The following is a 15369-nucleotide window of genomic DNA, read 5'->3' as shown; positions in this document are numbered from 1 at the left end:
TTTCCATGGTTTTTTTTTCATTATGCTTGAAAAGATTCTGATTTCCAGTTATGCCAGTGATACAGCTTGAAAGGAACTCACTGTGCTTTTGTGACACATCATTTAAATTTCAAGCGGCTACTGTTAAACTGCTTTGAAAGTAGCCCTAACCAGATTAACAGTTTGCGTGGGACTTTTTTTTCTTCCTTAACATAATTATTTGCTGAAGTTCAGATAAAATTAAACTTTGGTAAGATGCTTGTCTAATAAAATATAAAAAATCCCTATGAATATAAAATAACTGTGCAGATATGTCTGAAGTTCCCAGAAATTTCACTAGGGTCTAAGGAAAACAAATGTATCCAGAATATTTAGGAAATTATAACCTCTCTTGGTTGATCTGCACTGTTCACTGTACAAAACCCAGCTGACTCTCACAGTCTGGCAGCTGCTTTGAAACAGGCAGCAGACTGGTTTTATCCTGTTGCCTTTCCGCATAAGTACAGCTGGTTAAATATTTTCTAACTATTCTGATTAGAAAATGCTGATTCACTAAACCTCACCTATTTCCTCTGAAACACTTCCAATAAATGATGCTTTTTCCAAAGCTGAAGCAAGTCTACAGTGGTCCATTCCATGGGCTGCTGCCATGCCTGACCACAACCAGGAGCACCTGTTCCTCACCCCTATCCATGCTGCTCTCTGGAAAGACTAGCACCTGTGACTTACACCTGGGGACTGATTTTTCCCTTACGGTTCAAATACTTCATATGTTTTCCGTGACTGACATAACAGGAAGACAATCCAAACCAAAATAGTACTGAATACCTTGGGCTGTGGGCTGTTAGAAAAGGGTAGCGATTCTGTCTGGCTGACATTCATCGCAGAGGAGTCTAATCCATCTCTGCTACAAACCTTCAGCTCTGGATGTTCAAGTAGAAGGTGTATATTGGATCTGTCTGAAACACCTTCACTTCTATTGTTTTCTTCAAGGTCATCGAGACTTGAACTGAAGCAGACAACATAGTATTTAATTACCACGCATTCTAGGAATCAGTCTTAATCTAAATGCAATATGCAATACCTCTGTAGGCTCTGCCACTAAGTGACAACCCAAACCACCACCACTGTGTTAAGTCATTCCCTGAGTGCCCTCTCATGTTTCCAGTCACCTGCTCATTGTACTCAGTCACTCTGCACAGGACTCACCTGTCCTGACACTGTTGATCTGCATTACAGGTATCTGCACTGCTGACCCTCTGTAAAACACCCACCACAGTCAGACACCTCTGAGGATGATGTTCACAACTATGGTAGGTATCGCTCCTAAAGGCAAATGTTTTGTTTCACACAAGTACCTGCCTTTCTACGTACACAATAAAGAAAAGCAAGACAACTAATTCATATTTTAGTAGGAAGATAAGTACACACATGGATTTTTCCTTATATGCGTGTGCATGTGTGTTTATTTAAAATATATGATGTGGAAATTCACAGGAGTCTTCTACAGCTGTGAATTGATGGAGGATTAAAGAGAAAACTAAGATGTATAAAGAAGGATATGAAGCTTGTAGATATATATATTTTTTAAACATAAAAACACACAGAAATATACAAGTGGTGAGACACTGAAACAGATTGTCCAGAGAAATTGTGGATGCTTCATCTCTGTAAGCGTTCAAGGCTGGGTGGATGGGACTTACATCAACTTGGGCTAGTGGATGATGGCCCTGTCCATGGCATTTGAAAAAGATAATCTCTGTCCCTTCCAACACCCACCATTCTGTGATTCTATAAATGTAATGAAAAATCCCTGGCAAGATCAACACATCAGATATCTAGAGATTTATTGAGTAGCAGAGGTTCTGGTAGAGAAAAGGAACACAAGGCTTCTCAACAGTATCAGCCTGTGAGGAGTCCTATGAGTCTCACTGCATGTGTATGTAAGTTTCTGGTCTGTACAACCTGAATGACTCCTGCAACAACATTCCAGCCTTACAAGATAAAATTTTAAATAGTGTGCAATATTTCTAAATACCCAGAGTTTCTACCAGGAGTATTAGCACAATTCCTTTCCACACCACTACAATTCACTTGACCAAAGACAAATCCATCAATACAATTTTTGACATAAAAAGATGTTTGCCAGACCTGCTAACTTGCCACATTCCTTGAGACACCTCAAGGAAGTAGATGTTGAAATTATATACTAAGATTCTCCTTTTATGTGTGACATTTGGATCACTTTCAGTTGATTTATAAAGGTCAATCAAATTTATCTGAAAATTCAAATAAGCTCATAAAGCTCACATAGCCTTTAAAAAGTTGAGAATAATTAAAAAAGTACAGATAAAAAATGTTTATTTCAAAGAGGCAGAAGGTCATTTATAGTATTCTACACATTATCTTCATAGCTAGCTAGAAGAAAAGAGCTAGTGGGAAAGAAGCACTTTTAGTCTAATATGTGTTGTCTGATCCATGGAAAAATATTCCTCCCAGTAGGACTTTATAGTCGCTTAGGGAAAGCGAAGTTTTGATAAAGAAAATGTTACTGATAACTTTAATCAACAACAATCAACAGAAATGCTTTACATAAGTGTGGTACCCTAACTCCAGTTAGCCCAAACACTCCTGGATTGTAAGAGGCAGTTTCCAATTCGCTTCTGCTCAAGAAGAAATGGACTTCAGATCTCTCCTACTCAGAAGAAGTCATAAAGCTTGGAGGTTTTTGGTTTTGTTTTGTTTCTGTTTTCCTTTCCCCCTCCTTTTTTCTCTTCTCCAGGGAATTAACTACTTGTTAAAAACAAAAATAACAATTCTCTCTTCAAGACCCTCTCTGCATTCCTTAAGTCAATTAGCTCCTACCATAATCTAAAGCCATCTGAGGGAGTGTCCTCAGACATCAGCCTCGGAATTTTACACCAGAACAGCAGAAGAAAGTCTGAGCCTACTGGAAACACGAGCTGTACTGTGTACTCTACCTTCTGAGAAAACAAAAAAATGTATATGCAATCAGGAATCTGTTGTCCCTTCCATAGGTCACTGCTAAGACAGAAAACATATCCACAGAATTAAACATATTTTGAAACATTCCTTTAGTGAAAAATATAAATGCAGGAAACTAGGGGTGAAATTGCAATTTCTAGCAAGAATGGCACAATGGAAGATCATGAAGTAAAAAGCTGATTTTTCTTTTTAAGAATACACACACAAACACACAAAGATTTTTTAAAAAGATATAAATCTGACTTAAAACGAATTTACTTGAGTCCCTTTTTGTTTGTTAAAAAAAAAGAACCATAGCTATCATACAAAAACAGATCATTAAGTTAAGACAATTCAAATATCTGTGGTTGAAAACAGTAATTTTAGCTTGATAAAAACATTTATTACTCCTGATTCTGCTTCACCTTTTGAAACAAAAGGTTATCATAAATAATTCTTATTCTGGCCATATCATCAGGTCAGTTCCATACCTTTTTTTTTTCATAACGGCATGAAGTTGGCCCTGCTCCTTAAAAAATTCACGTGTCTTGAATGGAAGGTAGGAATCTGCTTCATACAGATCAGAAGGTGAAGCAGAAGGTCTTAAACCCGTATTTCCTTCATTTTTCACTAACATCCAATTTACTTCATTTGGATCACATCTATACTGGTCATTCTCCTCAAGAGAAGGAGAAGAAGAGCTCTTCGCTATTGGTGCTGAGCTGGTGGGATTCAGACACATTTCACTGCTAATTCTATCTCCATGAATGTAGCTCATCTTTAAATCTCCAGCCTGCAGAGAAAAAGCAAGTGCTGGTCAAACACAGTAACAAGATGCATTTTCAAAGAATAAAAAATATTATTTTAACACTATTTAAACATATGATTTGCCCTTTTTTTTATCTATTACTTTTCACAGTGTGTGAACTGAAAACAGGCTATATTGCTTAAGAAGTATTAGTCCTTGGATTACTTTTTCCATAACAGCAGCAGTAATGAATATTTCTTTTTTGTCATTAGAAATTGAAAGCATGAAGCATCCCTTCCCTGGCAAAAAAAAAAAAGAAAAATCAGAAATGCATGTAGGTATCATGTTTATTCATGTAGAAGGACTGGGATTTAAACTCTGGTTAGAAATTACTAGCTCCTCATGAAATATAGGTTGAAATCTCCTGTCAGCTCTACAGAAGGTATCAGTCTTTGACTTAGACACTACCACTGTCGAGTTATATGCTGAATAATAATGATTTGTCACTAAGCCATTGAAAACAACCTCCAAAAAAACACCTGGATAAGCAAGCAAAAAGGAAAGAGTGGAGGAAGTGTTTTTGAAGTCCTGGTATTTCAGATTTCTGCCTTCTTCTTCAACATCATTTGAGACATGTTTTCAGCCTGATCATAACAATGTTTTTCATCATAAAATACAGATAGAACTGCTGACATTTTTACAGCACTCCATATTTGTACTCAAAGGTATTTCTGTGGCACTGCACAGATGAGATGCGTGAAAGTAAAATTCTTTTCCCATGCTTTATGCCTCTTCCCTTTAAGTTATTCCTGATGGACACTGTTTCCCACTCCACACCAGAGGGACTCCCTCCCACAGCCACAGAGAAGGGCAGAAGCTCTAGATGACCAGCATTCAAAGGAGAATATCACTTCAAACTGCAATTTAATGAGGTTGAATGTGGCTATGCACGGAGCTGTCAGAGGGCAGTAAACCAAGCTGAAGATCTCAGAAGCAGTACAGTCAGATAACATTTGCATTTCTGCAGCTTTTCCTTTACAACCTGGATATTGTTAATATTAGGTCTCATGAATAAGCATGAACTTTGTCCATCACTCAGTAACATGAAGTGTATTTTGAACATGCTGTCCTCTGACTGAAACTTCTGATTCAGCTGTAACAAAGACCTGGGTCTGCAGTATATATAGTACTGAAGTGTTTCATGAAGTTAAAAGTTTTCAAGTAATATTACAACCTCATCATTTCTTATTCCTACATTCACACTTTCAACCCAGGGAGAGCCCACAATGCATTACAAATGAATACATCAGGTCAACCATCACCAAAGCCACAGCTGCATGCCACTAAAATTTTGCAGCTGTTCAACTGTATAAAATGACTAAGGTTGCACCAGTCCCTCTTCCCCAAGTTATGATGCTTAAATGTGACTGTGAAGATGGATTTCAGTTGTAATATGGTGATCTACAACACAAGTTGGCCTAAATGCAATCTCCAGCACTGCTAATGAATGAGAAGCACAAACCCTCAGCCAGGAGCCCCAGAAGCACAATGCTCTGTATCAGCTCAAAGGACACTGACCTCACCTTTTCACCTTTGCCCAAAGTTCAAACATAAATTTACCTGGTCTACTAGCATGCAGTTTGCATAGACTTCATCACTTCTATTCAGCATAGTAGAAAGTCTGGCTGCAGAAAATAAAGTAGGTGGAGTCTTCAGTCTCTTAAGAACATCAAGGGTAGAATGTCTCTGTGCTGGAAAAAAAGAAAATGTGGAAAAAAGGTAATATTTCTCAAACCATTTTTTTCTCTTATTTATACAAAGTCATAAAAATATATAAGTTTAACTATTAAGAACAAAACCATAGGATTAAAGTTTGAGAAATATTTGCATCATCTGTTGTGATTTAACCTGGCAGGCAGGTCAGCACTACTTAGTCATTTACTCATACCCCACCACCCCATTGGAACAGGAAAGAGAATTAGAAAGAAAAAAAGAAAAAAAAAATCAAAGGATGAGATTACAGACAGTTTAGTAGGATGGAAAAGGGGGAATAATAATAACAGAACATACAAATCAAGTAATGCACAACTGAAGGGCTCATTACATGCTGAATGAAGCACAGCCAGTCTCTGAACAGAAGCCTTCCCCCTGCACGCAGCTTTACTGCTGAGCATGATGCCACATGGTCAGCGTGATCCCTGTGGTCAGTTTGGGTCCTGGTTCCAACCCCTGCCAGCTCCCTGAGTTCCCCCAGTGCTCGCTGACAGAGTGCCATGGGAAGCTGAAAAGTCCTTGACTCTCTGTAAGCACTGCTCAGCCTCAAATAAAACATCATTTGTTTGAACATCAACATTCTCATCCTATATTCCAAACAAAGGACTACATAAACTACTAGAAAGAAATATAATCTAGCCAAGACAAGCCCACACCTCACAAAAATCTGCAGTTTCTTAATTGTTTAACATTTGGTAAATGTTCCTAGAAGCCAATAGTTGAAAAATAAATCATAAAAGTTACCATTCAATGATTAAACAGTAAATTAAAATAAGTGTTCCTGTAACTTAGCAAGTAAAACCTATTTCCCTACTGAGCTAGAATTTTGTAGCCTGTGGCTGCAGAATTGTAACTACAGTAAGCAGAACAAGATTTATGGGTTGGGATGAAACACGTATTACTCTGGCTTACATGCTAATAATCTAATTTCTGATACATTACATGAACAGAACACAGTTAATCTGCAGTCAAACAATGATTTTCCTTAAGCATTCTGCCTACTGGAAGCAATAAAATAAAATGCTGATCTTAAATCACTAATGCAGATAACTAAAACAAACAAACAAAACTGTAAGAGGGATAAAAACAAAATGGCACCAATAGTGCCTCTGCAGAGTGAGAGCCCTCAATCAAGATCTGATCTGTGAATATGATGCTCAGTATAAATCCTGCTCTTGACTCGCTTTTTCTGCTGAAATGGTAAGACATCCATCTTAACAGCTGCTGGGATTTGGACTAGATGATCTTCAGAGGTCCCATGTAACACCTACAATTCTGTGGTTTTGTGATTAACAGACATTCAGGATTTAGTTTCAACAGTGTGTTCATGACTGCAAATATTACAAAAAGCTGTGCACACTGACTGTTACATGGCTTTGAGCAGCAGAAAACCTAAGTGCCACAGACACCAGCAGGCTGTCCTGTGGGCACATTTCTCTTAATGCTGCTTTTGATTATGAAGAGCATACATTAATCTAGCAATTGAAATGGCAGCAAAAGCCTCCTAACATCTTCTAATTGTAAAAGGAGCAAAACTTCACAAAGCAGTAATCAGTACAGTTCTCAATTTTGTGAAAATATGCAGCTAAAAAAAATAAAGTTTTAAAGTAACTTTTTCTATTTTAAGTTTCTGTAAGTCAAGCATTTCCCTTGGGAGAAGGGGAGAGACTAGCATAAGGATAGTGTGACAAAAAGTAATATCATACTCTACAAGATAGCCAAAATCAAAGCTCTCAAAAAACTTAATTCCAGATTGTCTGTTACAGAAAATTATGCAACAATTCCTTCTTAGTCTGCATCAAATACAATTTGTTTTCTGCAAAGGTGGATAAGATTAGAAACTACATTTTCAAAGAGGTGGAACACATTATCTCTCCAAAAAAGAAAAGTATCTCAGACTGCTGCCAAAACTGCAATGCTATACCATAGCTTTTATTTAATTTTAAGATCCTATCTCATAAAGCCCAATAACAGTAAGCTCTATATTTATGGAAAACTGGAAATTCCCATTTACAAATGGCACACTATGAATTATTTCGTTTCTAGTCCTGGCAAGCCTTATGGGATCTGATATCACTGAAAACATCCTTATACTTCTCATTTCTCTTTTTCCCTCCTTCAGGATTTTTAACACGATCTTAGTGACTGCCATCTTGAGACTTGCTAGACTTAAAAATCATTCACTTATGTCTGCCAAGATCTCAAAGCATTTGTTTATAAATAGTATAAACCACTGTTTTCTACAGCAGCTCATCATAACTGGCAGCTAAAATTAGATGGAAATGTGATTCGGCAAAGCATGCAGTGCTTTCTAGTGACAAGCAAAGTTTTCTGAGTGCTGGTCTCAAAACAATCAATCACTGAAGAAAAGCATGCCAGGCAGGATCTGCATCCATCCTGTGCACCCACTACTTCACAGACAGTGCTGCCTCAGTACCAGTCTTGCTCAGCACAGCTGGCAAATGCAGCCTCCAGCTTGGTAATCAGCCAAAGGAGGTTCAGTACATGTCCCCTGCATCAGCTCAGGATTACAGAGCCACAGTGCAAACCCAGGGCAGCTCCTCTGGGGACAGCCTCCTGATCCATGCACAGGTCTTGCTGCCAGGGTTTCTGTAGCCAGCTAATGGACTGTGCTGTGACTTACATATCCTGGCCAGAAGCAACAAAAATCCCTTATGTTACATTTGTGCTTATACAGCTAATACCACATTTTGCACATCTTTTTATACAAGAGTAACAATCATCTGAGTAATATTTTCTCCAGGAAGCTGCTGCAAATACCATGGTATCTATCAGCATATGTTACTACAGTGTTTCCAGTCAGTAATTCTTATGGATTATCATTTATATGCTTTTCAGGTGATACGCCAGTCTGCTGTTAAAGGTGAGATCTGCAAACAATTGCTAAAGTTTGAAGTGAAAAGTCACAAAAAAGAAGGCCTTGTGACTCAGTATCACCACACTGCACCTCCTTACCTGCACCTCCCTTGATTTCAAACATGCATCGAGTGACAACTACATCACAGTATTGTTGTAACAGGAAAGGTATTTCAAGACTCTGCTGAATGCAGGGGAGAGCATTATTAATTACACATTGACTCTGCTAGTAACTTATTGCCACCAGAAAAAAAAAAAAGAAAAAATAGCTTCATGTCCCTATCATGCGCAAATGTCCACATCATGCACTGAATGACTGCAGTGCTCCTAACTGACTCTAGCCTGTTAATGAGCAGGCAAGAGTCACCAGTAGACTCACAGGGACCACCAGCTGCCTTCCACCAGTTTAAATGGCAGCAGGTAGTACCCACTGCACTAGGTGCTATTATTAATACCCAGCAAGGTTATGAGAATCAAGTAAATTTATTTTCAATCGCAATGCCTCAGAAATCTTCTCTACCCATTCAGTGTGGTTACTCCCACTGCAGATGTAAACTCCAGAAAAGCGCATGGACAGACAGAGAAGATTTTGGCATCCCTCTGAACAGTGAAGGTGTCGCAAAGAGTTCTAGCTCTGAAAGGTGTCAGTAATGGCCTTCAAGGTACTTGGTAATGGAGTTCAGAGTGGTTGGTAAGAAAAACATATGACATAAAAGCACTGACACAGCCCTCAGCTACTGAAGAACCCAACAAGCACAGTGCCCTTCAAGTTCTGGAAGGCTGCAACTCCCTCAGCCTTTCTTGATCGGAGAGGTGTTCCAGCCCTCTGGTCATCTTTGTGGCCCTTCTCTGGACCTGCTCCAATAGCTCTGCATGCCTCCTGTACAACGAGTCCAGGCCTGGACACAGTACTCCAGATGAGGCCTCACAAAAACAGAGTAGAAGGAGACAACCGCCTCCCTCTCCCAGTTGGCCCCCCCTCTTTTGATGCAGCCAAAGATACTGTTGGCCTTCTGGGCTGCAAGAGCACACTGCTGGCTCACGTCTGTTTTTTTGTCCACCAGGACATGCAGGTCCTCAGCAGGGCTCCTCCCAATGAGTTCTTCTCCCAGTCTGTATACATCCCTGAGATAGCCTCTACCCAAGTATTTGGCCTTCCTGAACCTCATTAGATTCTCATGTTGCCACTCTTCAAACACATCCAGGTTCATCTGGATGGCATCTCTACCTTCTACTGTGTCAATTGCATCACTCAGCTTGGTGTCATCAGCAAACCTGCTGAGAATACACCTGATCCTACTCTCTCTGTCATTGATAAAGATGTTGAAGAGCACTGCTCCCAAGATGGACCCCTGGGGAACACCATTTGTATTCAGCCTCCATCTGGACCTAGAGCCACTAACAACAATACTTAATTCACCTAGAAGTCCAGCCTTCAAACCCATATCTCTCCAATTTACAGATAACAATGTTGTGTGGGACCACGTCAAAGGCAATGCACAAGTCCAGACAGACAATGTCAGCTGCCCTTCTTTTGTTTACCTATGCCACCCCTCCACCATAGAAGGCCAAAGGTATTCAGCTGTCATCACATACTTCAGGAACATTTTACCAAGCAAAAAAGTTCATAAGAACTCATTAACTTTAGAAAGCACATGATCACCATAGCAATAACTTTAAAACAGACTTTGAATTGACATACAAGGATGTATAGCTTTAAATGACCTTTTCTGGAAAACCACATAAACATGATACTGATTTTTCCCACAAAAAACAAAACTTGAATTTTCAGAGAAGGCACACAGCGAAAGAGAAATGGAGTACAGCAGTGTGACCAAACTGAGAGTCAGGAAAGAAATTATGAATTCCTTCCTCTAGATACTGTGAATAGTTTTCAGACAACTCGTCACATTTACCCCCAGCAATCCAAACACAGGTTAATAAATAACTGGAAGTAACACAGCTATGGAGTCAGAAAGCAAATGCAGACAACTAAGCACATGGGTCACACAGGACTATGGAAATGTTCCTCCCATTCCAGAGGTGATCACACGAATTTGGGGAAGGAAGTCCACAAATTCCCAGTAAGGTACTGACAGAAGCAATATGCATGTCTGGAGGTGTGACTTGATTTTTTTCAACAAAGTACTCCCATTCCTACCTTGGCAGTCTTAGCACTTCATTCAGACAGTGCAACTATTCCTGAGAGTAAAATTAAGCAAGTATGGAGTAGCACTACACTGTGGGTAAAACAAGGTAGCCTTTGAGGTGCTGATACCACAAAGCTGTCACAAAGAATATTTAAATCGCTGACTCTCTGGAGTGGAAAGTCAAGCACTGCATTTCCTAAATAATTCAATGAGACAATCAGGGAGCTGTATGCTAGAAATCACATCCAGGATGTTCAAGATTTGCTCCTAATGTAGCCACTAAAACACAAAGGATAAAGGTACTTCTGAATCACTGCCTTTGATAATTGTCACCTAAACCTGGACTGGGAAAAAGCATCCCCACCCAGCACAGGATTCACAGCCTCAACCTCCTTCCCTGAAGCTGGCAGTAAATGACTGAACAAAAAGGCAAAAAAAAATTGATGTCTCATTTTATGTAACACCACAATGCATAAAGTATTTTTCCAAAAAACAAGATGTTTCATTTCAGTTCCCATTTCAGCCTGAGAGAACTTGGCTCCTATCTTCCAAATCTTAGCACAGTGGAATCGGCTCATAAGGAACAGGCACTCTCTGCACCTCTGAGGCTCTTAAAGCCTCCAAAAAGGCTCTGCAGGTCGATTTGCTCTGAGAAATTAAGGCTTACAACTACATTTGAGGGGTAGTAGTGGGGGGGAAAGAGATCTCCTTCACAATCAATTCAAATTGAGTAATAAATAATCCTAAGGGTCTTTCAGCATATTAGAATACTTAGATCTCAATCATTAAAGACAAAGCCATGTTCATATTCTCTGCTGAGACCAATTAAACTTTAATTATGCCATACACATGCAGCCTAAGCAGGCAGGATGGAGTCTGCAATGTGGGAGGCAGTCCCCAAGCTGGACACTCAGTGCTTGGTTCCTGCCAGCCCCTGGAGTTCAGGGCAGGCACTCCATCACACAGCTGCACCAAAAACCAGAAGGTGTCCAAGCAGGCACAAAAGCTGAACTTGGGAAAGTGTGAAGGTGTGTGCAGGTTTCCTATTTCTATGGAGGAACAACTCCAGACAGTATAAGGGGTTTGAAGCTGAAGGTGAAGCAGCATATCAGCTGAAACACCCAACACAGGCACATAAGGAAGCCCTCATGATTTTTAGAATGGGGAGGAAGAATCTCATTCTGCCTCCAGTCAGCTCAATGGACTCATACGCTGAGATCTCAACTCCCTCCTTCACAAAGGAAACACACCTATCAGGCTTCTAGCCCACACAGCCATGTGAAAACACACTATATTCTGTTTGGGAAGGAAGCCACCAACACAGCCTTCCTAAAGCAAAGTGAGGGACAGATCACAAGCCTGTCATCCCTTCACAAAGGTGTTTCTCCCACCCTGTGAGCACTTGGTATTTCAACTCCCTAAGCACAAATTGGAATTCATCACTGAAACACACTCCTGCAAGCAGAGTGTCTTCTTGTTCCAGCAACACCACGCAGACAACCATCTGTGCACACAAGACACATGGGTTGGTGCGCTACTAACAGGGGTAGGAACCCAGATGTTATACAGAAAACACGCAAACAGAATATGTGCATGCAATGCTATACAACAGTTAAATATATATAAATGATTACATTAAGGTAAAATAAGGTCCTAAGGTAAAATAAAGAACAATTGAGATGTCATGGACCATGGGTACAGAGATACAGCATCTAGAAATAATATAAGTCCTCATGTGAGACATAAAGATCGAACCCCACACAACCCTGTCCATCTTTACAAATTGTGTGCATACCCATACACAACAAAGAAATTCCTCTGAACTTGAGAAAAAAATGGACTTCCCTATGAATAAAAAGTTTCTAAGTACTGGGCATTTTAAAATGTACGTTTTGTACATGTTTTCTGCTCTAAAAGAGAAGGTCAAAGTCTGAGCCTGTGTAAACAACACGATTCTCCTGGCTCACTGGCTTTAATGACACTGATGGATCTTGCTTCTATTATTTGTTCTTTTCCCTTTCTGAAATAATCTGTTCTTTCCCTTTTTTGAAACACACAGAAAAAAGCAATTTTATTGACAGAAATATAAATTAAAATTTTACTCCATTCTTTCACTTATAAAAGCAAGTAAAAATATCTTCTTTCATTAATGCTTTCAGTGATAGTTCTTCCTTAGATAAATTTGCTGCCCAGTGCCTTTCAACCTCCTTAAAACCGTCTGTATCATACTGGCAATGCTTAGAATGCTTACTTCCAGAGGCTTTTCTACCAAAGACAGTATCTAATTGCATCAGGATCTTTGTAAAGAGGGTGACTGACCATGAAATCTCTTTTACAGAAAGGAAAAGACTTCCTTCTTCATCCTGATCAAATTTCTGTTTATAATTTAAAAGGTTTCCTGTTAGCTCTTGAGACATATTTGAGTTACAAAATTCCCTTAAATGAAAACAACTGTAACAAGAACTTTCTGTAGCTGCTGCAACACACTTCTGCAAACGCCCAGCATCAAAGTTGTTTAGTGAGAGCAACAGGTACAGCCCAAAGAAACTCTGAGAAAACGAAGAAACAAAAACAATTCAAAAGAACAGTATATAACTTGGAGGAAACAATTCCTACCTAACAAATTCCAGGGCAATTATTTTCAAGAGTGTAACTAACAGCAAGGTAGACTTCTGATAAAGAGTAAAATCCACCTAATTACAGCTGCTGATAGCCACCTGCACACAGAGGATGAAAAATAGGTAAGAGCTTGTAAGCAAGAGTTATTTAAAAGAAGACAGCTTTTTATACCTTGTTTAGATGCCCTTCTTCGAATCCGCATTTTAGGTAGGGAAGGCCAAGAATAATTAAAAGGTGAATCAGAGTCTGAGTCCATAATTTTTGTTCAGTAAGAAGCAAGAAGATTCTCAAAGTTGCACTCTGTTGCTCTCAGTAGCAAGTCTAAGAGTGATGTAAAATAAAGGAAAGGACAAAGAAGGATCAAATTGCCCACTAAACACAGGGGAGGGAGAAGCTGTAAATGTTTGCTCTCTTCAGGCATCCAGGCATGTGGACAGATCAGGCTGCAAATATTAAGGCAGAAACAAGGAGGTTAAAGTATGAGAGCTTTTTGAGTGGAGCTGTTGCATCGCAGTCTAGGGCTATTTGAGAGGTCATTGTGTGCCAATGAATCATTAACTCACCTTTCCATTTTGATGTAAATGAAAACAATAAGAGCTGAGTAAGGAATGAGAAAATACGTCTCAAAAGTAAACAAACAAGTGCAAGCTTTTTCAAAGCTTTGTTTCCATGTTAAATCTGGGGTTTTCAAACTCTCTCAAACCAAGGATAGGCAAAAGCCCAAGATTAACAGTAAGCTAAGAGCACTAACCTATGTGCTGGACCCCACATTACTGCAAACAGTGCCTCCCCTCACAGTGTTTAGGACTTCAGCAGACGCTGGGATGCTGCGACTCAAAAGCAGCAATAACCCACTCAAAAGCCCGTTGCTCCCATCTTTCTAGCTCAAATAAGCGTGAAGTTAAGTGCTATATAGAAAGATTACAATGTCATTAGAGGAGTCCTCCTTCCAGTAATATTTAGTCTGAATGGTATTCTCTTCTCCACACAATCACTGACATAGACAGTGAATCATAAGGATTTTGTAAAGCTGGCACCCTTACAGCACTGTTCTAACCTCACAGCAATGCACAATACAACTAGTGACTAATTTACAACAAATCCTCCATTCTTATAGTCTCCCTGAACAACTTGTAGGCAATTAGTATTCAGTAGGAACTCATTATCCCTTCCCCCAATATCTTTACACTACACAAATTACATTTTTTAAACAGGCTCAACTGTGCTACATAAGACCTAAAGCAAAAATAACATGTCCACTGTTTCTTAACCAACTCCACCAAACATTTCCTTTAGTTATCCCACAACGCATGAGCTTTTGTGCTCCAGATAAAAGAGGAGAGAGAATGTGGATCAGCTTAAATATCACTTTTTGGAAGTTGATGACATTTGAGCTTGTTAACATTCCTTACTTCAATTATTTTTCAGGCTGCTGAGGTCTGCAGAGCTACTCTTTTATTATGTTTCAAGTGATTCCACAGTCCACATTGCAGTTTGAGATAATAACATATGTGCTGAAAGAAGATCACGCAATTCAAATGTAAATTTAATTCAAAACCTATTATGAAAGTATCTATCAGATTTTGAGGGACAAAATAATTATTATACAAACACTTCATAAAGTGCATAAATTGCACAAAACACAGTTGAAACAGATCATTGTTCTGCCCTTGCATTAACTGAAGTTCTGCCAGCTTTGTTAGGCCTGGAAAGAGTAATTTGCCTCAGACGCTGGAAGCCTTAGACTTTCACTTTAAAAATTAGACACTCCCATAGACTTTGTTTGATTTATACATACAATTAACAGCCCCAGGGAATCACAGCAGACAATCCACGACTGAGAATACATAGAGGATATAAATCCATGGTTTGAGCATCTACTTCAAAACACCACAGCTCCCTGGAATACCAGCTTGGAGGTTTCCCGATGAGTCCCCACAGTGCAAGGTAACGCAGGGATGGATCTACTTTTTTCAATCCTGAACTCTGAAGCTTCTGCCTGTCTCCAGCTGCAGCCACAGATTAAGGAAAAAAAAGTGAAGGGGACAGCCTATTTGTTGGATAACTTGTGTGCTTAAAAAAATGTCTTCCCAGCTGCTTCAGCACTGATTTCCCCTGTACACATCAGCCCTCCTTAACCAAGCACGTTCATTCTTTCACCAGGTATGTTTAACGCCAACCCAAATAAAAGCCTCAACTCCAGACACATACTCTGGGCAGCACTCTGTGCAGGAACTG

At 39.5% G+C, this 15369-nt stretch overlaps 1 protein-coding gene across 1 annotated transcript in view; it reads right to left on the bottom strand.

The window, feature by feature from the left end:
- Positions 1-13560, bottom strand: part of ARHGEF28 (Rho guanine nucleotide exchange factor 28) — a 58195-nt gene extending 44635 nt beyond the window's left edge. Inside the window, exons 1-4 of the mRNA XM_065744212.1 lie at positions 13303-13560; positions 5333-5463; positions 3456-3757; positions 808-988 (exon numbers count right to left, since the gene is read on the bottom strand). Coding sequence (XP_065600284.1) covers positions 808-988; positions 3456-3757; positions 5333-5463; positions 13303-13387 — 699 coding nt within the window. The 5' untranslated portion in view covers positions 13388-13560. The remainder of the gene's footprint in view (positions 1-807; positions 989-3455; positions 3758-5332; positions 5464-13302) is intronic.
- Between the last annotated feature and the right edge of the window lie 1809 nt (positions 13561-15369).

This window comes from Cyrtonyx montezumae, unplaced genomic scaffold (genome assembly GCF_038088225.1).
Source record: "Cyrtonyx montezumae isolate F1298 unplaced genomic scaffold, pur_monq_1.0 scaffold_30, whole genome shotgun sequence".
In the NCBI taxonomy this organism is placed as follows: domain Eukaryota; kingdom Metazoa; phylum Chordata; class Aves; order Galliformes; family Odontophoridae; genus Cyrtonyx; species Cyrtonyx montezumae.
Note: the sequence above shows the minus strand (reverse complement) of the source record. Positions and strands in the feature narration are given on the sequence as shown.